General features: G+C 38.9%; 2 protein-coding genes across 5 annotated transcripts in view; one reads left to right on the top strand and one right to left on the bottom strand.

The window, feature by feature from the left end:
• The window catches only part of LOC121867850 (chromatin-remodeling ATPase INO80-like), a 138,244-nt gene extending 131,261 nt beyond the window's left edge, over nucleotides 1-6,983 (bottom strand). The window contains exon 1 of the mRNA XM_042367973.1: nucleotides 6,928-6,983. The gene's annotated coding sequence lies outside the window, so the exon portion shown is untranslated. The remainder of the gene's footprint in view (nucleotides 1-6,927) is intronic.
• Nucleotides 6,984-7,390: 407 nt separating this feature from the next.
• The window catches only part of LOC121867916 (serine/arginine-rich splicing factor 4-like), a 74,472-nt gene continuing 55,932 nt past the window's right edge, over nucleotides 7,391-25,930 (top strand). For all 4 annotated transcript variants that reach the window (XM_042368055.1, XM_042368056.1, XM_042368053.1 and 1 more), the window contains exons 1-3: nucleotides 7,391-7,435; nucleotides 20,107-20,233; nucleotides 23,369-23,439. In XM_042368055.1, coding sequence (XP_042223989.1) covers nucleotides 20,108-20,233; nucleotides 23,369-23,439 — 197 coding nt within the window. In that variant the 5' untranslated portion in view covers nucleotides 7,391-7,435; nucleotide 20,107. The remainder of the gene's footprint in view (nucleotides 7,436-20,106; nucleotides 20,234-23,368; nucleotides 23,440-25,930) is intronic.

Here is a 25,930-nt window from a genome sequence, read left to right as displayed (position 1 = left end):
CGGTTCGGTTGTTGCACTAAAACAAAGAGCAGACGAGAACACGCACCGACACGGCACAGTTTTTGGCGGAATATTTTCAGTAAATAATTAATTTCTTCATGTACAAAGCACGTAGAGACATCATTTTAGTATCATAAAATTTGTTTTTCACTATTTTACCCCAAAATTTTCTTCATCCTTCTTACCCTGCCCACTACAGGTGATCTGTGATCGTAGATAGGAAAAAAATAAATAATTATAAATAAATTAAAAGTTGTGATATCATATTTTTTACTTACTACTGTACTATCATCCAAAGAATATCTGCGTAAAAAATTAAAATAATCGAACAACTCCGTCTGGTGTTAACTGTCTGCTCCACTATTACTAAACTTTCTATACAGTACAGGTGCTCCTCTACTTATGAACAAGTTATGTTCTTGAGGCTTGTTTGTAGGTCCAATTGTTTGTAAGACCAACTTTACTCCTGTAGATACCAAACATATTGTAAAAAAATTAAAAGATTATGGATATTTAGTACAGCGATACCCTTTAATACAGCCTTAAAACCTGGCTCCCTCTTCTCCTCTTAGGTAATGTTTGTTCTATCTGGAATTTTCTTCAAAATAATCAAGTCTCATCCACATTAAACACCTGTTCTGGCAGGTAACCCTCCTCAGTGATGATGTTTGTATCTCTGAAAGTTTGTAAGTTGAACGTTCTTTAGTAGAGGAGCACCTGTACAGTATAAGACAGGAGGATGTATGCAAGAGCCAGAAGCCAAGCAAAGATAGAGTGTAGAAGGGCTGAAAAGGAGTTCCAGAGGCTGGTTGCAAGCGAGGTCAAGTCAAACCTAAAGGCGTTTTACCCTTATGCAAAGTCGAAATTGAAAAAGCGAGTAGGGTATCAGACCTGAGGCTTGAGGATGGTAGTTAAGCAGATTCTGACCAGGATAAAGCTGAGGCATTGAACAGCTTCTTTTCCTCGGTGTTCACAAGAGAGGATGCAACTAACCTTCCTGCGTTTGAGGACAGACGGTTCGACACAGCACTGACCCACATTGTGTTCACAGAAGAGGGTATTAGAAATAAACTGTCCAGGCTAAAGGTCCATAAGAGTCCCAGCCCTGACATGGTGCATCCTAGAGTGCTAAGAGAGTTGTGCAACGAGCTTGCAGAGCCCCTGAAGATCCTGTTTTGTAAATGCCTGAATGAACAAATGGTCCCCAGTGAATGGAAAGTGGCTTATGTGAGTCCTATTTTCAAGAAGGGCGATCGTCACATAACGAACAACTATAGACCGGTGAGCCTGACCAGCATAATATGTAAAGTACTTGAGAGTATTATCAGAGATTTCCGCAATGGAACATCTAATACGAAACAACCTTGTAAAGGATTGCCAACACGGTTTTATGCCGGGGCGCTCCTGCTTAACACAATTGCTCAAGGTATTGGATATTTGGACCCATATTCTGGAACGGGGTGGTAATATCGACAATATTTACCTAGATTTTGCCAAGGCTTTCGACAGAGTACCCCATGAAAGGCTGAAAATCAAACTGGAAGGGTACGGAATTCGGGGAAATGTCCTTGCGTGGATAGAAGACTTTCTACATGACCGCAAGCAGTGTGTGGTGATTAATGGCACGAAAACGTCATCCGTACCTGTCACAAGCGGGGTACCACAGGGCAGTGTATTGGGCCCACTGTTTGTTTGTTTCATAAATGACATGCCTGACGTTGTACACTCCTCCATACAAATGTTTGCAAATGACGCCAAGTTATTTCGGGAAATTAAGAACCAAGCGGACTATGAAGAGCTCCAGAAGAACCTCTGTGGGCTCCAGGAATGGACGAAGAAATAGCTGCTGAGATTCAATGTCACGAAGAGTAAGAGGATGCACCTGGGGCGTACCAACAGTAAGAAGGCGTATCATATGTCCTAACGGGATGAAGAAACTGCACTAGTTGTGAGTGAATGTGAGAAGGACCTAGGTGTGTATGTTGACAATGAGCTGAAGTTCTCGGGCCATTGCGAGAAGGCAAACCAGGCAATTAAATTATTGGGTCTTATAAGAAAGTCGTTCAGATATCTAGACGATCTGTCCCTAGTAACGATCTTCAAGAGTGAAGTGCTTCCCCATCTGGAGTACTCTCACCCCGTCTGGTCCCCGAGATATGCTAGGGACTGTCAGTTGGTTGAATATGTTCAAAGGAGGGCCACCAGACTGGTGCCTGCCCTTCGGCACCTCAGTTATCCTGAGAGATTGGAGCGTCTGAACTTGCCTAGCTTATACTACAGACGGGCAAGGGGTGACCTAATTGAGGTGTATAAGCATCTCAAGGGGCACTACTCAGTCGAGTGTCCTTACGTGGAGTTGACGTACGCTCACCCCACAAGGGGTCACAGCTCAAGATTGAAGAAGCCTCAAGTCCAGAAAACTGTGAGGGCAAACTTTTTCGGAGTGAGAGTTGTAAACTCTTGGAACAATCTACCAGAGAGTGTTGTGACGGCACCGAGTGTGAGCTCTTTCAAGACAAGACTTGACCAACACTGGAGCGGGTTCAGGTACATTCAGGAGCCGGTGCATGCCCAGTACTTGCCAACAGTGCGTGACAGACGTGACCAATCGCCCGGGCAGCTAGCGAGCTGATCTTTTGGCGAAGAGGATAAAAGTAAAAGTATTTCTTAACATTAAAATATAAAAAAGGAATGAAAATTTGCAACATTTGCTTTTCATACTTTTTGGTCCCAAACACAGATCTATATCAATGCGCTAACCTAATGTTATGCCATGATTCAACATTGAGGCTTCTGTTCCATACACACAAAAACTGGCAACTTTAGACAGTTTTGGTACAGTACAGCTACTCCCTGACTTACGACAGGGTTAGGGACCCAAATCCAGGTCGTAAGTCAGAATGGTCGTATGTCGAAAATGCAAAAAATAATAATACATATAAAATCTAAAATGAAATACAGTACAGTAAAAGTAATCAATAATGAAGAATGGATACAGTGACTGTGCACTTACCTTTAATGTAGTCAGTTGAATGCACACGGGGCCCCCAGAATTTTGTATTTACAGGTATACATGGAGACTATATTAATTGGATGAAGCAGAGGAGGAGACAGGGCTGGGTGGGTCATCAATGTCGCTTTCTTCAGAGAGGTTTATGTACAGGGCAAACTTGCTAGTTGAAGGTATTGATATCTTTAGGGAGTGAAGAGGCAGCACTGGTGGGGCATGAGGAGACAGCAATGAGGGACTTCTTAAAATAGATGTCCAATTTAGACTGCACAGTTTGCTTTTTCTTTTCATTATAAATCTCCCTGTAGCAAGCAAGTGCATCTTGGACCATTCTGACAACTTTGGCAAAACGCTCAACATTTTGATCCATTCCATCAAACATTTGCATCCCCTTATTAATTGTAGCAAATGCCTCAGCTATTTGCTTCACTGAAAAATTTTTGGGGGGTGCAGGTTCTTCTTCTACATTTACTCTCTTCTTCCTCTGCATTTTTCTGTGCTTCCAGTTCGATAAGATCCTCGTTACTGAGCTCTTCTGCTACACTTTCAACCAACTGCTCAACATCTTCATTATCAATTTTTAACTCAAGCTGTTTACCCGACTCCACTATCTTGTTACTAATCTCAGAAATTACTTCATCTTTCTTAAATTCTCTGAAACTGTTCACATATCTTTTCAGGACTTTCTTCCATATTCCATTCATGCACTGACCTGTAACCTCACCCCATGCTGCACTAAAATTCTTTATACATTTCAAAATGTTGTAGTCCTTCCAAGACTCTCTGAGCGTTTTCTCACCTTCAGTAGCAGCAACAGCCTGAGCGAAGGTCATGCGTAAATAATACGCTTTAAAGGTTGGATGATAGAGGTAGTGTTAGGTGGAATGTACACTACCTTAACATCAGGGTGCATGTCGTCCAGGTGTGGTGGGTGTCTCGGAGCATTATCCAAAATTAACAAAATCTTGAATGCAATCCCTTGTTGCAGACAATACTCCTTGGCTCGTGGAATGAAAAAAGTCATGAACCAACCCTCAAACAGTACTAGGGTCATCCAGGCTTTCTTGTTACTTCGATAAAACACTGGCAGTGTGTGCATGTTGACATGTTTAAAAGCCCTGGGGTTCTCTGAATGATAGATCATGAAGGGCTTTATCTTGAAACCAGCTACATCCTCCTCCCCCCAACAGAAGTGTAATTCGGTCCTTGAATGCCTTGAATCCTGGCATTGTTTTCACCTCTTTATGGATGTGTGTCCGTTCAGGCATGCGCTTCCATAATAATCCAGTTTCATCCACTTTGAATATTTGCTCAGGCAAATAATTTCCCTCCACGATGACACGATCTAGCTCCTCCTTAAAAGCTTCGGCAGCACCAACATCAGCACTAGCTGCCTCTCCACTCACCTTTACATTATGTAAACTGTAGCGGTTCTTAAATCTGTTAAACCACCCATGACTTGCTGTGAAGGTTTGGTCTCACTCATCTCCTGCCTGCTCCTTCAGGCTTTCGAAAAGGCTTCTTGCCTTAGCCTGTAGGGTTAGAATGCTTAAGGGTAAACACTTTTGTATCTGGTCTTCCATCCATATCACAAATAATTTTTCCATCTCATGAATGGGACCTTGTCTTTTCTTCATTATTATAGTTCCTGTTATAGGTGCTGATCCTTTTACTACCTCATGAATATGTTCCTTGTCCTTCAAAATACTTGTAGTAGATATAGTTGAGTGCGAGAAGCCTAGGTCACGTGAAATGGTTGCTACAGTTTTTCCATTTTCACACTGCATTATTATCTTTATTTTCGTCTCAAAAGTAATTGACTGTCTCCTTTTCTTCTGAGCACCACCAGCACCCTCACTTCTATGTTTCCAGTCATTCTAAAGTAAACTAGATACGAAAATAATGTCAGTACACAGCACGATCAGTTGCGGATACAACGACAGCCAAACACCAACTAAGTGCTCTACGGCGTGGGTGCTGTAGCCACGAGGCGACCCAAGCCACTCGACGCTCTCATAAGGGATGGAAACATTTCAGTCTAGAAAATATGTGCGTCATTAGAACAAATTTTTGGTACTGACCGCGGCGGTCGTATGTGCGGGTGGTCATACCGACTGAGGCAGGTCGTAAGTGCAGGTGGTCGTAGGTCGAATATAAATTATTTCTTATATTATCATCACCTTCACTACGGGGACGCCACTTTTAATATTTTATTTCACTATTGCCAGTCGAATTTATTCACTTCAGAGTGGCCCCGTACATAAAGGGATAATGTAGTGTACAGTTGCCAGCAAAGTTCACCCACAGCCCTGTGAAGCCAGTTTGTGGGAGGACTTTTGCTGGCAACTGTACAATCAAAAAAATAACATGAAATTTCAAATTTCTTATTATTAATTTGGCGCTTTTGCCTTGAAGAGTGTTTCATATTTACAAACACTTCCCAGCAACCAATGATTTACTGTAAATAAGTTAAACCAAACAAAATAACTTAACCTAACCAACCTAACCTAGGATGTCAGGGTATTATCTAAGATAATGTTATATTAAGTTAGGTTAAATATGTAGGTTAAGCTAGGTTAGGTTAGGTTTGGTTAGATAGGTACATTAGGTTAGCTTAGGTTAGGTTAGGTTTGGGTGTTATTTTGGAAAATCGCATATCAAAAGTTTAACTGCAAATTTAGCGCTGTTGTGTGTAATCAGCCCGTACACACGAGGACGCTATATGTGCAGTTAAACTTTTGAAAAATAAAATTTAATAAGAGTTGTAATTCCTCAATAATATTAGAGATATTATAAAGATAAGAACAAAATTTCCTACCATAGACATTCCTCCTAAAATTGTTTCGTCATATGAATTAGTGTTCCAGAATATTACTAACATGAATAATTCTATTTTAGTGTTAAGTATTTATGATTCGCAGTGGATATTTTGCCTTGACCGGCCAAGTTCCTACTAACGTTATTTACCGTGAGTGCGCTCTGATTGGCTAAGTACTTTCAGTTTAATATGACGGGGAGTCCGCCCTCTGGCTAGGAAGTTAGTTAAAAGTTAGGTAGGTTTCTTTGGTTGGTTAGGTCAGGTTCTATTAAATTCTAGTTAATGTAGCCTCTTTTATAATGATAAGAACATGTGGAAAATATTTACAAAATCAAACAACTCTTTCTCGTTAGGTACGTTTACAGCTACACAACGATCGAATCACGGCACCAGTCACATATCTTTCTCGTGTTGTTCGTCGGTAATGAACGATTAGCCAATCAGAGGGGAGTCATGGTAAAATAGCGTTAGTAGGTACTTAGCCGATCAAAGCAAAATATCCACTGGCTCTACGTCTTGCGTAAAGTTGAGGACAAGTGCTTCTGTAAATAACTTAAACCAGGTCATTTTATATACAGGATAACCTAAGTTCCAATCAATGATAATTTTTCTTCAAAATCCTAACTATAAAAAAAATTATTTAAATAAAAAATAACCAGAAACAACTACAGTATTACCTATAAACCACCCCAGAGGTCATCTTGTGTCTTGGGGTCACAACACCTCACTAATATACTAATTGATGCTAAAAGGAAAATAAAGTACAATAATATTAACCATACCTTCTAAGAGAATTAACCAGTGATCTTAAATGACTTCAGTAACATAGGTAAGTATTAAAGGCCACAGTGATAATAATAATGATATAATTCCCAGGAGATGATGTTAGAGGAAATAAGTAGTAATAATAGTTTAATTATATGATCAGTAATAACATGAAGGAAGATAACTACCTCACATAGCTCCATAACTAACCCATTATCTAACCACCACAAGACATACACCCTAATGATAACATAGTGGTTAATGAAGGCCACAGCTAGAGTTAAAACATAATACATATATATATTAAAACACCGAGAATACACATTACTATCACCTTAACACCTAGTAGTAGTGTGGTAGCCTGGTGTAGGTGAGAGGTGGTGGGCCAGGAGACAGCAGCAGGAGAGAGAGAGGGAAGGAAAACGGTAAGAAAATCTTTATTCGCCATCATCATCATCATCACCGCCGCCATCATCACTAATTCCTTCCTCTCTCCCTTTATTCCTCTATTTCATTCACCTTATATTAAATTAAATCATAATATTAAATTAGTTATAATAAAATAAGATTAATTTAACTATTTTTCTTAGGTATTAATATATGAAGCATTATTGAAGTCATATAGGCTCAGTTAATACCGGGATATTTAAAAAACCTCCTATATATTCCTATATTACACCAAGACCGATATTTAATCCTGGCTAAAAATAAAAAATATAATATCTTAGTAGTATTAGAGAGTTAATTTATTTACTGGTAGTTTATTTTTGGGAGTATTAAGGAAGAAATAATGTTAGTGAAGGGAGTAACGAGTCTACCTTGAGGACCCGGGGCAGCAGCAGGTACTGTACTAGTGACTCTCTTATTCTACTATATTTACTCTATTATCTCTCTTTCTCTCTTAAGTATGATATATAATTAATCTTAAATAACTCATTTTACTCTTACATAGTACCATAGGGGTTATAGGTGTGTGGTAATTGTTAAAAAGAGTCAGGTTGATGCTGTTGCCTGTTAGTCCATACCGCCATGTAATCAACGCTTATATAACGTTAAATCCTTAATATTCTACACTTATTTCCATTAATATTATGTCATATATCATTACTGTAGCATATTTTTATGTATATAATTAAGCAGTAGGTGAGGTGTGGTGTACCCAGGAGCCAGGAGAGAGGTTGTGTGTGTGTGGTGGTCTTCACGCCTCCTAATAACCTTAATACATTCCTATGATATATTAAACTACTACACACACACACAGGATGGCTGGTTGGTGAGAACTGTAGTCATGTAGTGGTACTGTACAACGTGGTAATGCAGTACTACAGCTAAACTAAAGTACTGTATTCCGGTAATTATTAAATCAACTGTTGCTTGCTTAATACAATTGTTCGACAAAAATAATATTTCCATAATGAACAGCCATAAACACTTTCCAAATGTGTTTATTTTGAGTTTTCTCCATAAGTTTTCCTCCACAAAGTTCACTTGGTAAGGTAGTATTCTGGAACAGACTCCTCTGTGACCATTACGGGAAATTAATAACCCAAATAAGTTTGGTATTATTATCGATTCGGTCATGCAGCAAATTTTGGGATTTTAACTTTAGCATTGGATATTTTGCTGTGACCGGAAAGTTCCTACTAATGCTAGTCTACCTGGTAAATGTTACTTTTAGTCGTATTATCTTCTAGCGACTCAAAAGTATATTTTTGCGATGTATTTTGCTGTGTCTTAAATGAATTTTACCTTCAAAACTGTCACAAGTAATTTGTTTTTGAGTTATGACCCCCCCCAACCCCCAACAATAATAGGGACCCCCATGGGGGTTTTGGGTGGGGGGTGGAGTAATAAAACGAATGATTTGCACCAGTTTTGAAGGTCAAATTCATTCAAAACACATAGGAAAAGCATATTTTTCATCACTAAAATGTGCATCCTAACCTAACGGGTAGAAATTCGCATATGCCCGGTCGCCCGAGGCGACCAAAATATCATAAGGGCGACAAGATTTTACTATTTTGCTGGTCTGGGATTGCCCAATGGGCGAGTGGGCCGATGACAGTGGTAAGAGCAGGCAGGTAAAGGGGAGGCAGAAAGAGCACTTAGCAACTGAACAAAAAGCAAGCACACCGCCTTAGCATACTGTTTAGAAATGCGCCTTGATGTAGGTAATACATACATAAATGAGAAGAGTGCCCCATTGTTTATTCATGCCATTGCTGATGAGCAGCGGCTTCAAATTAAACAAGAGTACAACAGTGTCAAGATTTTGTCTTTAATCTGCGATGGAAGTACTGATAGATCTGTAAGTGAAGTGGAGATCCTGTACACTCGCTGGGCCTATAAAGGAAATATACAGGTAAACTTTGTTGCTGTAAAAAATATTGAGAGAGGTGGTGCTGCATCTATCAAGAAATGTGTTTACTCTACGATGAATTCATGCTATGGCGAAACTTGGAAGCAGAAGCTAGTTGGCATTGGTACAGATGGGGCCAGCATTATGACTGGGTGCAGAAATGGTTTAGTCGGTCTGACTAATTACCCAAATGTAGCCACAATGAAGTCAAATGATGGTCCTACAAGCGTAAATCGAGCTGTGAATCATTTCTCGATTAGTATTTGGTGTCATAGTCACAAAAAATTGGTAAACTTAATTTAATCTGAGTTGAGTTAGGTTAGGTTAGTTTAGGTACATGCACTCGATCTATTAACTCAGATTAAATTAAGTTTACCAATTTTTTGTGACTTCGTGACACCAAATACTAGTCGAGAAGGATTGGCAGTCCGATTTATTCATGTAGGACCATTATTTGACTTCATTGCGGCTACATTTGGGTTCATTTGGGTAATTAGTCGGACCCGGTTTAGTTGCTCGATTGAGAAGAGATCTAGAGAAACCGGAGTTGGAAGGCATCCATTGCACTGCACATAAAATTGAACTGGCTTACAAGGATGCAGTAAAGGATGTTCCACTAGCCAAAAAGGTTGACTTACTGTATGAAAAGAGTTCTCTCAACAGGAGCATGTTGAAGCATGCTCATGACATATGTTAGGTACCATTTCTGGTTCCAACACGTGTGGGTGGTACAAGGTGGCTCCCACATGTGCTGCAGGCATTGGAGCATCTACTGAAGAGTTACAAGGCTATTGTACTCCACATGCAGCAGATACAGAACTCTGATGATCCCTCGTACCACAAGGATACATCCAGAAAAGCTAAGAACTACCTGCTCCTTGTGTTGACATAGTCCAGTACCTTCACCTTCTACTGGATGTGGTGCGGTGCCTTGGGGGCCTCTCAGAGCTGTTTGGTCAATCCAATATTTCTGCTATCTTGAATGAAACTCAGACTGCAGTTGATGTACTTAACAAATATTTGACTTGGCCAGGATCCAGCCTGAGAAGGATTATGGAAGGTGACACGACCATGTTCCAAGGAGAGAAGCTGAGTGGTAGAAGCAACACTTTCAAGACTGCAAGGCGTGATATGCTGACATCACCGATTTCAAGTCTTAAACAAAAGATTTATTGACATGGCCAGTACGATTCTCCAGAACGCATGGATTCTGAATTTCAAATTGTGGCGTGCAGTGGGAATGAAGATTTCGGGGATAGAGCTGTGCAAGCGTTGGCCCAGGCTCTTGATGGAGGCAGAGGTGAATCCTACTTTGGTAGAGGATGAATGGACTGTGCTCAAAAGTTACATTTACAAGAGTAAGACATCACTTGTTTCAAGACTGTCTTGGCAACAAATCAACCAATCATATGGAGAAAGGTGTGCCTCATTTCTCCATCTGGTTGACCTACTGCTTTCCATTCCAGCTAGTTCGGCTGATGTTGAACGTGGTTTTAGCCAGGTCAAACTGGTTAAGACAGACTGGTGCAGTCGTCTCACTGATGACCACATGGCAGATCGCATAGTGGTTCACTTGCAAACAGAGAGTGTTGGCAACTTCAATCCGGACAAAGCCATTGCCAGATTCCTAACAACTTGGGACCGCCGTGTGGATGGCTACATTCACACTGCTGGCTGCAGCACAGTGGAAGATCTGGATGACAACAATGAGTTGAACGAGGAGCATGTACAGGAAATGCTTGTTCAAATGCAATGAAAAATCTGTGTTCCATGCATTTAATTAAGTTAATATGTGATTATTCCAGTGTCGGTTTTATGATTTAACATGCTTTCTACGAGTAAATAAATGTCACACAGTAAATATAACGTTTTATAAACCCGATAAGTGCCAATGTTTAATGTTTCTTGACATTGTTTAAGGGCTTGTAAAAATTTATAAGGACTAGTAAATTTTCAAATCTACTAGTCCTGCTGGCGACTATGAAAAAATGGTGAATTTCTACCCCTGCCTAACCTAGATAAATGTTACTTTTAGTCCTATAATCTTCTAGTTACTCAAAATGTGATTGGTCGTGTGCAGAGCTGTCCAGCACATGCGCAACTGGATTTCTGAAGATGACAGCGGGTCACCCGATATTGGCGACATGTCAAGGTTAATTTCCTAACCAAAACTTTCGAGAGCCATATCTTTTTTATTATTTGTTTGTGACGGAAATATCATAGAAGAAAATTTTCTTAGAATTACCTGTAGATTTCACATATGTTGCCAGATTTATCAAACAACTATAGGACTAACGTTAACAAATACAGTAAAAGTCCAGAAATCCGGGTGCCAGAAATCCGGACCACCTGAGAATCCGGACTTTTCGAAAACTCAAATACAGTAATTATTATTATGATTTTTTTTTTTTAATAATTTAGCTGGCTTTTGTGTGTATGTGCGCATGCTTGAGCACCACAGCTGCACAGTGACAACAAGCGACCACGCGGTTGCCACTTTAAAACGAGCAATCAAACTCTGACAACGTATGTAATTTTGAGTCCTACTCTTTCCTTTTACAGAGTACTGTACAAGCCCATAATAATGGCTACTTAAGTAGATAAACTTCGTTGTGTGAAGAGAAAGAAGAACACGTTGAAATTGAGTGACAAACTTGAAATAATTAAGAAACTAGAACGTGGTGTGAGCAATACTGTTCTAATGGAAACATACGACATTGGAAAGTCTACAATTTATGATATAAAAAAGGCAAAGAATAAAATTCTAGAATTCACAGCTTTTTCTTTAAAACTGCTCGTTTTGATAAATGAAGCATGCTATATTTGCTAATGAATAAACTATCAAAATGTACCTGTTCACCTCTTCTTTATTCCTCCTTAAATTTGAATTTTAGAAGTACTGCCTGAGAATCTGGAAAATCCGAAAATCCAGACCGACCCAATCCCCAAGCAGTCCGGATTTTTGGACTTCTACTGTACTGTTTACTGTGAGTCCGCTCTAATTGCCTAATCATCCATAACCGGAGAACAACGTGAGAACTATGTGACCGTGACTGGCGGCACTTGGCATTGATTTTGCCCCGAGTTGATCGTTGTGTAGCTGCAAACATACCTATACCTAACCATATTTTTGTTGTGCGTGGAAATTGAGGCAACATTAACAAGAACCTGACCTAACCAACAAAAGAAACCTACCTAACTTTACCTAACTTCTAAGCCAAGGCTACACCATTTATCTGTACCTTACTTTTCCATATGTGCTGATTGGTTACCTTCTTTCTTGCACTGTGATCGGTTACCGTTTAACGTCACAAAACCATTTTCTCGTTGACAATACAGAAAATGTGATACTACAGCTCCTCCCCTACGTACTACGGGGTTAGGGACCCAAATCCAGGTTGTAAGTCGAAAATGCTTAAATAATACATAGAAAATCTAAAATGGGTGTCTTTTTCTTCTCAGCACCACAAATTTCTCACTTTTAAGCTTGCCAGCCATTTTAAAGTGAATTGCCAATGCAAATTTTGTCAGTACTACACTGACGTTGGGACTCGAAAATACGTAATTTAACAACAATTTTATTAAAGTTTTGTCAGGTCGTAGGTCGGGGAGGAGCTGTATACACTATACAGTTCTAAGTAAATTAATGAAAAAATACAGTTTATACAGTTATAGTTTAAGATTTTAGAAATGATTAATGTTTGTATCTTACGTGAGAAACTGTTACAAAACAACATTGATGTACTGTTATATAATATTCTAGGAAAAATATAATTAATACTAAGTATGGTCATGCGTAGTATGTATACTGTGTATATATATATATATATATATATATATATATATATATATATATATATATATATATATATATATATATATATATATATATATATATATATATATATATATATATATATATATATATATATATATATATATATATATATATATATATGCGCAAGCATGTTATGCAGATACAACATTCAATGTATCGTGACTTGGCTTAAATTTTTTGCTTCCACCCTGTGCTCTCCAGACGGCCAGGAGACTTGTAACAGATTCGAATTTTAGACCACTGCGGATCTTCAACTTTATCAAATTTAGTTTAGAGAATTGTCTCTCTGCATCAGCATTAGATGTGGGGAGCGATAAAACCTGCAGAGCAAATTGTGAAAAGTTTAGGAGTTGCGTGTAAAACTCTACAATATCGCAATTTGTATATACAGTAGAATCTGGATTTATGCGGTTTTGGTTAACGCGTTTGGTCATTTACGCGGGAAGCGGCGCAGGCAGGGGTGCGCACAAGGTCGCCCAGTCATCAAAACATTACCGAGTTCTTTACCCACCACAGCTGGCCCAAGTCTGTGATAGTGAGGATATGGACTTTGAGGGGTTTGACAAAGAGGCCCTGCAAGCCTCTGTGGTGGATAGTGATACAATTGATACAAGTGATACAGGTGAGGGCCAATAATCTGCCCTCTGCCTCGGAACCAACCCCCCATCCCTGTGTGCCCAGCGATCTTTTCTACTGACGTAAGTGTTAAAAAACCTAATATTATTGATATTTCTCTTAAATATTAATTGTGTGTGCATACCATCATAAAATTAAGATGTTATTTTTACTACAACGTACGTATTGTGTCGGAAAAGGTGGAGTTTGGGGGTCGGCCCAGTCACTATTTCAATTAATCCCATATGTTCTGTTGTTTCATTTCCTCGTTTCTCATTTTACGCGGACCTCCATGGGTTCAATTGACCGCATAAATGCAGACTCGACTGTATTTAATATCGTGAGGTAACGTGCACCAGTCCAAAGACCGCCATTCATCATCTAGCTTATGAATATCTCCATGCATATGGGGTACTTCCTTAAGGCGAGGATCACATCAAGGAGATAAAAAATATGAGTGAGAGAAAGTGCCAAGATGGATTTAGTACACAGCAAAAATGCAGGACTGCACCACTAAATCTCCTTTAAGGAAAACTTTCGTTTTAAAGTATTTTATACTAAATATTCACTCTTACTGTGGAGGCAGCTCCATTGCAGGATATCACAGTCACACAAAACCTGAGACAGTTATTCCTCCCTAACAAGAAGTACATTTTCTAAGAAGAGAAGAAGATCTGTATATATTTGATGGATAACTTTTCTATTTATTATAAAAAATTAATGAATACGTACTAATAACTCCTTAAAAATATTGAACAATCAAACTTACAGTAACTCTGAAGGTTGCTTGAAGATACAGGGGCCCCTAAGTTTGCGGTCCTCTATTATTCTTGGATGACACCCTGGATGTACCCAAGAATGTCTGTGGGTAGTTTTAAAGTTGCCGGCATTTTCGCGGCCGGGACAGGGAGCCATTCGCTCTAGACACAGTAATTTCCTTTACTGTACCTGTATTGTAAATGCAGTATGTGTGTGTTTACACACATACACATATGTATACAAGTATACAATACAGCTAAAAGAAAAATAATTTTCCTAAGGACAAACACATAAAGGGAATATATATTTTTTGTAAACAAGAAACCCCCATTAAACCTAAAATGTTATTCGCGGATTTGCAGCCATTTAGGGAACCTAACCCCTGCGATTTTTTGGGGGGGGAGGGGGAGGGGTGGGGCTGTGCTTGGTTTTCAAGCTCAGCGGAATAAGACATCTGTAAATCACTGTACAGGCTACTGTATGAGGACAAGGACACACTGCACCTCCTTTGTGTTTGGCTCCACCATTTCGTTTACTTTACACATCACGGACGGACAAATTTTAATTTCACAATATATTTGATATGGGTATAAATAAAAACACATTATAATTTAGTTTTACAAATATATATATTGTCTGACTAGAAATTAGCCAAATATATAAAATTTCCGTATATCCGGAAAAGGGCGGTCACGGCGTCCGTAAACGTCATTAGCAGATGATGTAGCAGACTTCTGTAATTTCCTTAAAACGGTAGCCCTGGCCAGGGGGCAGAAACCCCGTAATATTAAACAGAAAGTACTTAGCCAATGAGAGCGCACTTACTATAAAATAGCGTTAGTAGGATCTTTCCTGTGCTGGAGAAATATCTACTACATATAAGTTTAGGTTAAGTTAAAATTATGGTTTTCTGATTGTTTCTTCTGTGTTTTGAACAACTTCAAAATAGGTACATGACTGAAACATTAATTTTACCATGAGCTTTTCTTTTGTTTTTAATTATTTAAAAGGAGTATGACCTTTATTTTCTTGGCTGATGTGCAGTACTGTATACTTATGGAGATATGATCTGCAGAAAGTGTCTTTGAAAGTGAGGGAAAATGTGGGGTGAGATTACTACTCGTCCACCTGTACTAACCCCTTGTGTACTGTATGAGGTCGCCTCTGAGCTGTACACCCCCTTGTGTACTGTACGAGGTCGCCTCTGAGCTGTACACCCCCTTGTGTACTGTACGAGGTCGCCTCTGAGCTGTACACCCCCCTGTGTACTGTACGAGGTCGCCTCTGAGCTGTGCACCCCTTGTGTACTGTACGAGGTCGCCTCTGAGCTGTACACCCCCTTGTGTACTGTACGAGGTCGCCTCTGAGCTGTACACCCCCTTGTGTACTGTACGAGGTCGCCTCTGAGCTGTACACCCCCTTGTGTACTGTACGAGGTCTCCTCTGAGCTGTACACCCCCTTGTGTAATGTACAAGGTTGCCTCTGAGCTGTACACCTGTATTAACCCCTTGTGTACTGTACTGTACGAGGTCGCCGCTGAGCTGTATAAAATATTACAAGTGACGTCCCTGTAGTGATGAGGGTTACCAGGAACTGCAGGAAATGTTCTGTAAAAGTAAACATTTGGTCAAGGTGGAGGCGACAGTTAGCACCAGAAAGAATTTATGGAATTGAACCAAAGTTTCTGGAGATATTATTTGCATGATACTGAATGCACAGAAGTGAGAGAATCTACTAGAACCTAACTTAACTTCCTAACCTATGCATTGTCTTTTCGATCTTCTTTCTATCATCCGAACATTCGTAATAAACACACTCGATGAGATTGTAGTTTGTTTTCTAACGTGTAAACAAAGATTGCAGACACTCCCATATAGCAGATGATTGTCGGCACGGGAGATCTGACGGCACCGCAGTTATTGTAAATATAACCCTCTTCTTTCGTGCCCTGTCCACCAACAAGTAGTTTATGATTGAGGGATGAGCTGAAAAGAAATAATAATACAATGTTTCTGTTTTATTACTCTCCATTATCAAATAACATTTGAAAATTTAGTGCAATTCCATAAAGTCCTTCAGGTGCCAACGGTCTCCTCCACCTTTACCAAACATGGTTCTTACCTTAGTATTATTCCCCCAAAGTGGTGGGACTACAATAAATTCAAATTAAGTCAAATTTCATAATTTAGTTTTTCATTAGTTATTATAAAGAAACGCAGTTCTATCCAGTCCAAGTTGTCCGGTCAGCTGGACCAGGTTAATAGTTGCTGATACATTACGTATATGATTTATTTCGGGTAAGATGAACCAACCTAACCCAGGATAGGTTGGTTCATCTAATATGAAATAGATGACATAATCTAGCAGTAGCTGTTAAGTTGCTCAACTCTTTATCAAAAGTGTTTCACAACAAAATCACACAACTTACTGTACAGTAAACCCTCGCCCAACAGAGGGGTTAAGTTCCTCGAAAACTGCGTTGGGAAAAATCGCGTTGGGTAAACTTGGCTTCTATGGGAATAATGGGGTGGCGGGATCGTGGCTGCGTATGGACTCTTATCACGTGAAATGCGTACCTGTTTAAGCATTTACATAATGCACAAATATGATAATAATGAACTAACAATGAAAAATATTGATGTACAGTCAGCCCTTAACATACGCAGGGGTTAGGTAACAGAGATTTCCGTGAATGTTAAAAATCTGTGCACTATTGTTTCCTAAAAAACCCTGGCCCCCCATGTCCTTATTTACCGTATATACCTGTGTGTAGTTCAAGTTTTTAAGACCAAATTATTTGGCTAAAAATTGGGGGTCAACCTCTAAACGGGTAATAGTTTTGTTGGGTTGAAAAATATTTACCAGTAACTACCAGTAAACAATGGAAACGACGCACCAACACACCACCAGCTGTGAGTTTCGGTACAGTTGCCAGGGCAGACCTCTTGCGTCATCATAGCAAGCCCAAAGTAGCCAAATCCATGGTATGGTATGCACAGGACGATGTAAAACATAAAGTATTCATTTTTTAAAGTTTATTTATAGATACTGTACATAAATTATTGTTCATTACATTTAAAATATCAATCTTTGTTAATTAAATTTGAAACAAAAGAAACCTACGATACCGTATTTTCATTAGAATATTACATCACAAGTATATTTTGCCTTAACTGTGACTGAATGAATATATTCTCAGAAATAAATATGGAAATGTAATATTTTTGCTGGAATGACGTACGTATTACAGTGGAAAGTGGGATAAAATCATGACGAAAACAATGACTTTCGCTTTCCTTCGTTGTTCAAAAGATTTTACCGTAATCGCTTTTTGAATGGTTTTCAGTTAAAAAACTGTTGTACTGCATTACAATAATATTCTATCCTATCATTAGCCTCATAATCCCACAACTGAAAACCATTCGAAAAGCGATTACGGTAACATCTTTTGAACGAAAGAAAGCGAAAGTCATTGCTTTCGTCGCAATTTTTTCCCACTTTCCACTGTAATACGTACGTCATTCCAGCAAAAATATTACATTTCCTTGTTCTCAGAAATAAATAGTAGTTTTGTTGAAACGTAATGTACAATATTTAATATTAAAATGCAAAAATAGCTATAAAAACAATTATTACACCCGTAATGTACTGGCTGGCATCTCCACTCGTCCCTGCTCCCGCCAGTCACCTCCTCCCCGCTCTATCCCTCCGCCTCCTCCACATCGTCACTACTGTTGTATTACAATAATATAATATCCTAATTCACTTGAATAAATACTACGATACCATATTTCTGAATATTTTCATTAAAATCCATCAAAATCATTTTCCTTGTCATCGTCTTCAACACCAAACAGCTCCTCCCAGTCTTCTCCTTGAACAGGACTAGAGGGTACGTGTTTTTCAAATCATTTTCAGTTAAAAAAATTTTTACATCACATGTATATTTTACCTAAACTGTGCCCGAATGAATATATTCTCAGAAATAAATAGTAGTTTTGCTGAGACGTGATGTATTTCAATGTGAAATAGGATAAAATACATGACGAAAACAAAAGACTTTACCTAACCTTCCGATGTTCAAGAGATGTTACTCGTTTTTATAATAGTTTTCGGTTAAAATACTGTTATATTACAATAATATTCTATTCATACTGTGCTTGATATAATGCATTCACGGAAATGTAATATTTTTGCTGAAATGATGTACATATTCCAGTGGAAAGTGGGATAAAATCGTGACGAAAACAATGACTTGCTTTCTTTCGTTCAAAAGATGTTACCGTAATCGCTTTTCGAATGATTTTCAGTTAAAAAAACTTGCATCACAAGTGAATTAGGATAGAATATTATTGTAATACAAAAGTTTTTTAACTAAAAACCATTCAAAAAGCGATTACGGAAACGTCTTTTGAACGAAAGAAAGCGAAAGTCATTGCTTTCGTCACTTTCCACTGTAATACGTACATCATTTCAGCAAAATATTACAATTCCATATTCTCAGAAATAAATAGTAGTTTTGCTAAAACGTAATGCATTTCAATGTAAATTAGGATAAACTACATGAAAACAAAAGACTTTACCTAACCTTCCGATGTTCAAGATATGTTACTCGTTTTTTAATAGTTTTCGGTTAAAATACTGTTATATTAGTGATATTCTATTCATACTGTGCTTGATATACTGTAATACATTCACGGAAATATAATGTTTTTGCAACTACAATGCTGATGTCAACACAAGCGTGGTTACAGCGAGACTGACTGAGTGAGGGAGCGCGAGGTGGGGTGACGACGCGCTATGCGTGTGTGTGTGTGTGAGGTAGCGGGAGCAGGAAGTGTGCAGTGTTCGGTGCCGCGCGCGATTTGAATGTACTTCAATGACTTCAATGTCCAAAATATTCCTCCGGCGGGGCAATCCGTGTATTTGCGAATCCGTGAATGCTAAACCCGCATATGTGAAGGGCCGACTGTAGTAGGTAGTTACCAAACAGGGAGGTACTACCGCCGGGGAAGATATTGGAAGAGTAATGTGTTGTCTAATGGTAGACCCTGCTGCCATATGGCATCAAGAAAATTGTGACCAAGTCCCAGGTTGATGATCCGACTTTCTGCCTCATTTACACACAATTGTAGGGTCTCAATTGTTTCTCTTACCATTGACAACACAACATACATATATTGTTTCTCACTTCTGATCTTTTTTTTTTTTTTTTGTATTTCTTTGTTTCTTTATTATTATTATTATTATTAACTCAAGAGCCCACAGTGTTCACCATTACTACAGCATTAACTCAGAGCCCACAGTGTTCACCATTACTGCAGCATTAACTCAGAGCCCATAGTGTTCACACATCTCCATTAATAGCGTGACAAGTTCTGTAATGTGTCTTCACAGTTACAATGACAGCAGTATATCACGTACAGTCATGAATATAAGCCTCATCACCTCACCTGCTGCTCCACGAACCCCGAGATTCAAGCTCATGAAGCAGAAGCCGTAGACACTGATACATTGTTCTGTCCACGGCTACATCGGGTTCACGAGCCTCAATCTTAGAGTTTGTGGAGCAGCAGGAAAGGTGGCAGGACTTTTATTCATGACTGTAGCTACTGTACACATTCCATATTTAATATAGTCTGTATTACTTGACCATTACAGTACAGTACTGGTAACTTTTATTCCTTCTTCATCATGTACTATACACTAACACTGCAGCTTCTCACTACAGTACAGTACTGTAACAGTAATACCATATAATAATTTTCATTAATACTGTACTGTATTATTGTACTGTACTACTGTATTATCTCTGTCATTGATGCTTATTTATTTCAAGACATCTATTGGTTTACTTTGTGTTAAACTTTTTTTTTTTCTCCCTTCAAAACGTACAAATAAGTGTGAGTGTAAAGCATTACCTACTTATTCTGTGTTCCAGGATGGTGGGTACACGAGTATATGTAGGAGGCCTGAGTTACCGGGTGGGTGAAAGAGACCTAGAGAGATTCTTCAGAGGATTTGGCAGACTCAGAGACATAGTCATTAAGAATGGCTTTGCATTTGTGGTAAGTAATTAATATAATGTTACTGTCTCAATAAACATATATTTTAAGGTCAGGAAAATGTTATGTGTAGCCAGAGTTTACACTGTATATGTCTGGCATGAGAGAGAAAAGATAATGTTTTATGTGTATTTTATTTATTGTGTTTCTTATCTCTCCTCTGGTCCCACATGTGTACGGTGAATCAAGAGTTAAAGAGAGGGAGAGTGGTACAAGGTCATATAGAACAGTACACACTTGCTCATATCTTAACTGAAGTGAATCCTTATGCTCATCATGACAATACTGTACTGCAGCGCTTCACGTCAAGTCGCGCTGTGTTGAGTCACAGGAGTTGTTCGTGTTTGTGTTATCTCATGTGTAATGGGTCCCACTGTCACACCATAATTATTCCTTGTCAGACTTTCAACTGTTATGTATGCCTTATCAACCCCACATACAGAGACTACATGATGGTGTGCGTGAGTGTCAACTGTATTGTATGGGTGTTAAACTAGGAGTATCAAAGTATGGTACTGCCAGGACTGAGAGATGGATATTTGAGAAGTATATTATGGAAGTTTGGAGAGTTGGTTAAGAGTGAGAAATGATGGTATAAAAATACTGTATGTGGTGTGGTGTGTCTTGGAGAGCTGAGTAGAGGAGAGGACACCGATATAATTACTGTGCTGTGTTCAGGGTATATAAAACACAGGGTAGATGAGAGATGGGTAAAAGAGCAGCATATTTAAAAGCAAAAACATAAAATGAAAACCCTGGAAGAGATTGATTAACTACGCATTAAATAGTTAAGATAGAATTTTCATATATGATCGTGGTAAAAGGAGAAAGTAAAGTCACAGTCATGAAGATGTCACCTGAAGTACATAGATAAGTTTCAAGGATACGTTTATGTTGGATTGAACAGATCCAAAGCTTATGACAGCTTTTGGGTCACTCAATGTTACCACTGCCAAAAATTTGAACACCCTTGCTTCAGGCTGTCACAGGAAGCCCAATTCTCCAGTTTGTGCCTTCTGTGCAGGCAGTCATGTGTCTAGGACATACTCAAATAAGACCTCACACAGCTGTGCAAATTGTTCCACTCTTACAGTCCCACCCAAGTCGTTCAGTCATTTTGCATCAAGTAAAGATTGCTCTATGATGACTTCCCAACATAAAAGAGTTGGGAATTCATGGATCAATTATCTTGTTTCTTGTTACTTTACTTCCTCCAAGTTCTATGAAATTCTTGATGTAAAAAATCTTGTCAGTCATGTGTCGCTTCCAACACATCTTTCTGGACACACACACACACACACACACACACACACACACACACACACACACACACACACACACACTAGACCTAGTTTTGTCTCTTGCTGACTGTGATCAAGTATTAGATGATACAGTTGACCTGATCGATCCAGCAGTCTCTGACCAAACTTTGGTTACTTTTAGTTTTAATGTCCCAAGACCCCCTTTCTTACAGTAAAATAATTACTTTCAGGAACTATAGAAACATTAACCTGACCATGATTGATCAGGAAGTGATCATTCTTTGAACTAGATCAACTCCCCTGTTTTGTCCTCTGACGAGATTATTGGATTACATAAGGATGTCTTAAAGTCTCTTTCAGAATGTTATTTCCAGAGGTCATGAAGACAAATGTTTCAAGGCTCTGTTTGTAGTTAATGTTTTGATCATGTGCAGCCAAGTTTGTTGGGGATTAATATACATTTTGGCTGCTGAATAACATAAACACCCAAGCTGGTCTGTGTTGTAAAATAAGATTTTAGGATCAATAAGTTTTCCATGTTTATCTTCTATAGATGACATTTACTTCACTGTACATTTTTTTTGCTTGTTAAATGATTGTATCTATTAGAACTTTAGTTTAGCTGGTAAAATTTTATTGGCTGTTGCAGTTGGCAAAAAGAGAAAACTATTTAGCCACAGTACAGCACAACACACTACAGTATAGTACAGCACAACACAGTACAGTACAACACAGTACAGTCGGCTCTCATATTTGGACACCTATTTAAGCTGTAAAAACCTCGCAAAATAAAGATCGTCCAAATTTAAATACAACTTCCTATGGAGAAATTTTATTTGAGTCTGGTACTTTCGATGTTTGGCTAATTTTGCCTCATTTACCCTGTTTTTTTTGGGGGCGAATTACTACCTGTAATAAAGCAACATCCTAATAAACCAACGAAAATAACACAGATAAAGTTAAATAAAAACTAAAAACAACAGAAAAAGTTTTTATGTTCTACAGCTTCAGCTAGAGTTGAACCTGATGACTTGGCAACTTTGTCATCCAAGTAAAAATACACACAACAACATTGACTGTCCTTATGTTTTCAACTTTGCCACCACTGGTGGGTAGAATTTTTGTTTTAAATTCAGAAACATTAATTAAAATATATATGAACAGTAAATAAATGTTGCTTTCATATTCTTATGTAGAGTAATGACGATATGTTTTCACATGTGCGCACTTACATACGCGATCTCACTTTTTTTTTACCATTAATGGTTAGCTACTTCCATTGTTCCATTTATTAACATTAAATAACATTACTTAAAACAACCATATTAAATTTTTACATTAATTTTACTACAGCCACAACCAGGGTCTTATTTTCTTCAGTTTTATATGTAGAACCAGTCAGTCACTGGTTTTGTAAACATTAACGAAAACAATGCCGTCTCGTCTCCTCGTGTGTTTTAATATTCTACGTATTATTAATGAATTGTATTGTTCATTTTGCACACATAAACATTAATTAAATCAAAAAGACATTCAGTAATAAACAATAATGAATCTTTTGTACATAAGAGAAATGACGCCGTTACACGATTGTGCACATCTGAACGTTGGCGGGCCGCTGAAACCCGTCAAAATTCGAGTTTCCGCCGTCGAAATTTAAAATTGTGTAGTGTTTTTTGTGTGTCCAAATAAAAAACATCAAATTAAAAATTCACAAAATTTGAGAACCTACTGTACAGTATAGTACAGGTACAGTAAATATAGTACAGCACAACACAGTACAGTTTAGTACAGCACAACACAGTACAGTTTAGTACAGCTCAACACAATACAGTATGTACATAAATATGACTGACTCACACTTTCCATCTTGCAGGAGTTTGATGACCACCGTGATGCAGATGATGCAGTCTATGAGATGAATGGCAAGGACTTAATGGGGGAAAGGTACAATTCTATATCAGTCTTTATACTCTTGTCTCGCATTTATATCAAGGAGATGGTACAGTACTGAAAGGTGTTTTAAACAAGTGTAGACAGTAAAGGTAAATACTTTAATACACTAACCGTACTGTCACACCATTAACACAGTGGAACCTTAACCTTTCATTGCTTCAAACACTTGCCCTGGCATGTTAAATATATTGTAGATGCTGTGAGAACATTTCATACAGATATATTAAAGGATCATAGTAATATGGAAGGCAAGGCAGCCAGATGAACTTCTTGCTAAATTTCTCTCAGCCAGTTACTCATTCACAGTGTACTTTTAATTCATTGTAATATCTATGTGTTTTGTAAGTTGATAAATGTGATGAACAACTTGTTTTTTCTGGATACTTCTCACTTACATTTCTTAATACTCTTGATCCCATACCACACCACAGTGTTGTGCTCTCATTAATGATGACACCATACAACTTCCCTCCCTGGTATGCTTAACCTTATCATCACAAATTAATTCAAAGATAAAGGAATCGAGTCAGTTCTGTATACAATATACAGTACTGTATACATTATACCTCTGACCCATATTATCCTCCATAAGTTATTTTGGTATGTTTGAAAACTGTGTACTTTTGGCTTCATCATCAACAATGTTGTACGGCCATTTTTCTAACTTGCGTGGGTTAGCCGTGATCACCCGATGGCAGCTTTCTACCCTGCAGCATTTTCTCTTGGGTTCTTTTCTCTGATGCTATTTCTTATAACTTCTACCCACATCATTCTTGGCCTATCCCTGACTCGCCTTCCTTCCACATTCGGACTCTTCCACCTCTTGACCCTTTTGGACTCGTCCATTCTCTCCACATGCCCAAACTATTTCAGCTTCCTTCTATGCAGACCATCACCAGTACAGAACTTCCAATATCCAGCCTCCCACTGAGCTCTCATCAGGACCTCTTTGTCTTTGTGTCACATTAGACATCCACTCCACCATTCTCATTACAGGTCACACAAGCCTGCTTATGTTGTCCTCTTTAATTGTCCATATTTCACTTCCTTACAACTTTACACTTTGCATGCCAGCTGCAAATATTCTTCCTTTCACACAGAGGGAAGGTCCTCTTGTCTTCAATAAAGGCAACATCTCCCTAAATTTCCTCCAGCCACTTGTAACTCTTGCAGCTGAGCAGGCTTCAGCACTCCCACCTGGGCCAGGTAACAGAACTTATCAACACAATCCGGGGAAATATCCCCAATGTTAAGCTTCTTCAGCCTTGCTATGGACACTGGTTACCTGTGCATACAGAACACAAAAGTTAATAGCATCCTCAGTCTGCCACCTACTCCACCGCACCTCATACTGTATGTACCTATGTAACCACCTTTTACACTTATTGCACATTATTGACTTTCTTCCAGCAACATTCTTACAGACAGCACAGGCCAGCTTCCACTATGGGTTCTTCTCCCATATGCCACTATATAATCAATTGTTTTATTTTCTCCACTATTCACTCTTACACCCTTGGACTCCCTTCCATTTCTTAAATTTCTCCGCTTCCTCTTCAGTAATATCTGCTATCAGCCCTAAGTTGTCACCATATAACAACTCCCAGGACAGACCAGTCCTAAGATCCTTTGATATTGCCTCCAGCACCATGATAAACACAAGGACCTGTACTGTCACCTCCAGCACCATGATAAACACAAGGACCTGTACTGTCACCTCCAGCACCATGATAAACACAAGGACCTGTACTGTCACCTCCAGCACCATGATAAACACAAGGACCTGTACCATGTCACCTCCAGCAACACAAGGACCTGTACTGTCACCTCCAGCACCATGATAAACACCTGTACTGTCACCTCCAGCACCATGATAAACACAAGGACCTGTACTGTCACCTCCAGCACCATGATAAACACAAGGACCTGTACTGTCACCTCCAGCACCATGATAAACACAAGGACCTGTACTGTCACCTCCAGCACCATTATAAACACAAGGACCTGTACTGTCACCTCCAGCACCATGATAAACACAAGGACCTGTACTGTCACCTCCAGCACCATGATAAACACAAGGACCTGTACTGTCACCTCCAGCACCATGATAAACACAAGGACCTGTACTGTCACCTCCAGCACCATGATAAACACAAGGACCTGTACTGTCACCTTCAGCACCATGATAAACACAAGGACCTGTACAGTCACCTCCAGCACCATGATAAACACAAGGACCTGTACTGTCACCTCCAGCACCATGATAAACACTACTTCCTGTGGTACCTTCTCTCAGTGCAGTACTGTACATCTTTCTCTCCTTCCATAGTTGTGTCTCTTGTAGCAGCCTTGCCATAAGTGTCTCTCATCTCTCTAAATGGCATGAACCCAAACTACAATTCATTAATGTCTCCCTCTCTTATCAATTTCTCAATCACTCTACAATTCATGACCAGCTTCAGGTTCCTTTAGCTCCCACATT

The sequence above is a fragment of the Homarus americanus genome, unplaced genomic scaffold, assembly GCF_018991925.1.
Source record: "Homarus americanus isolate GMGI-L3 unplaced genomic scaffold, GMGI_Hamer_2.0 scaffold37032, whole genome shotgun sequence".
In the NCBI taxonomy this organism is placed as follows: Eukaryota; Metazoa; Arthropoda; class Malacostraca; order Decapoda; family Nephropidae; genus Homarus; species Homarus americanus.
The sequence above is the reverse complement of the archived record's forward strand: the minus strand, read 5'-3'. Positions and strand labels throughout refer to the sequence as shown.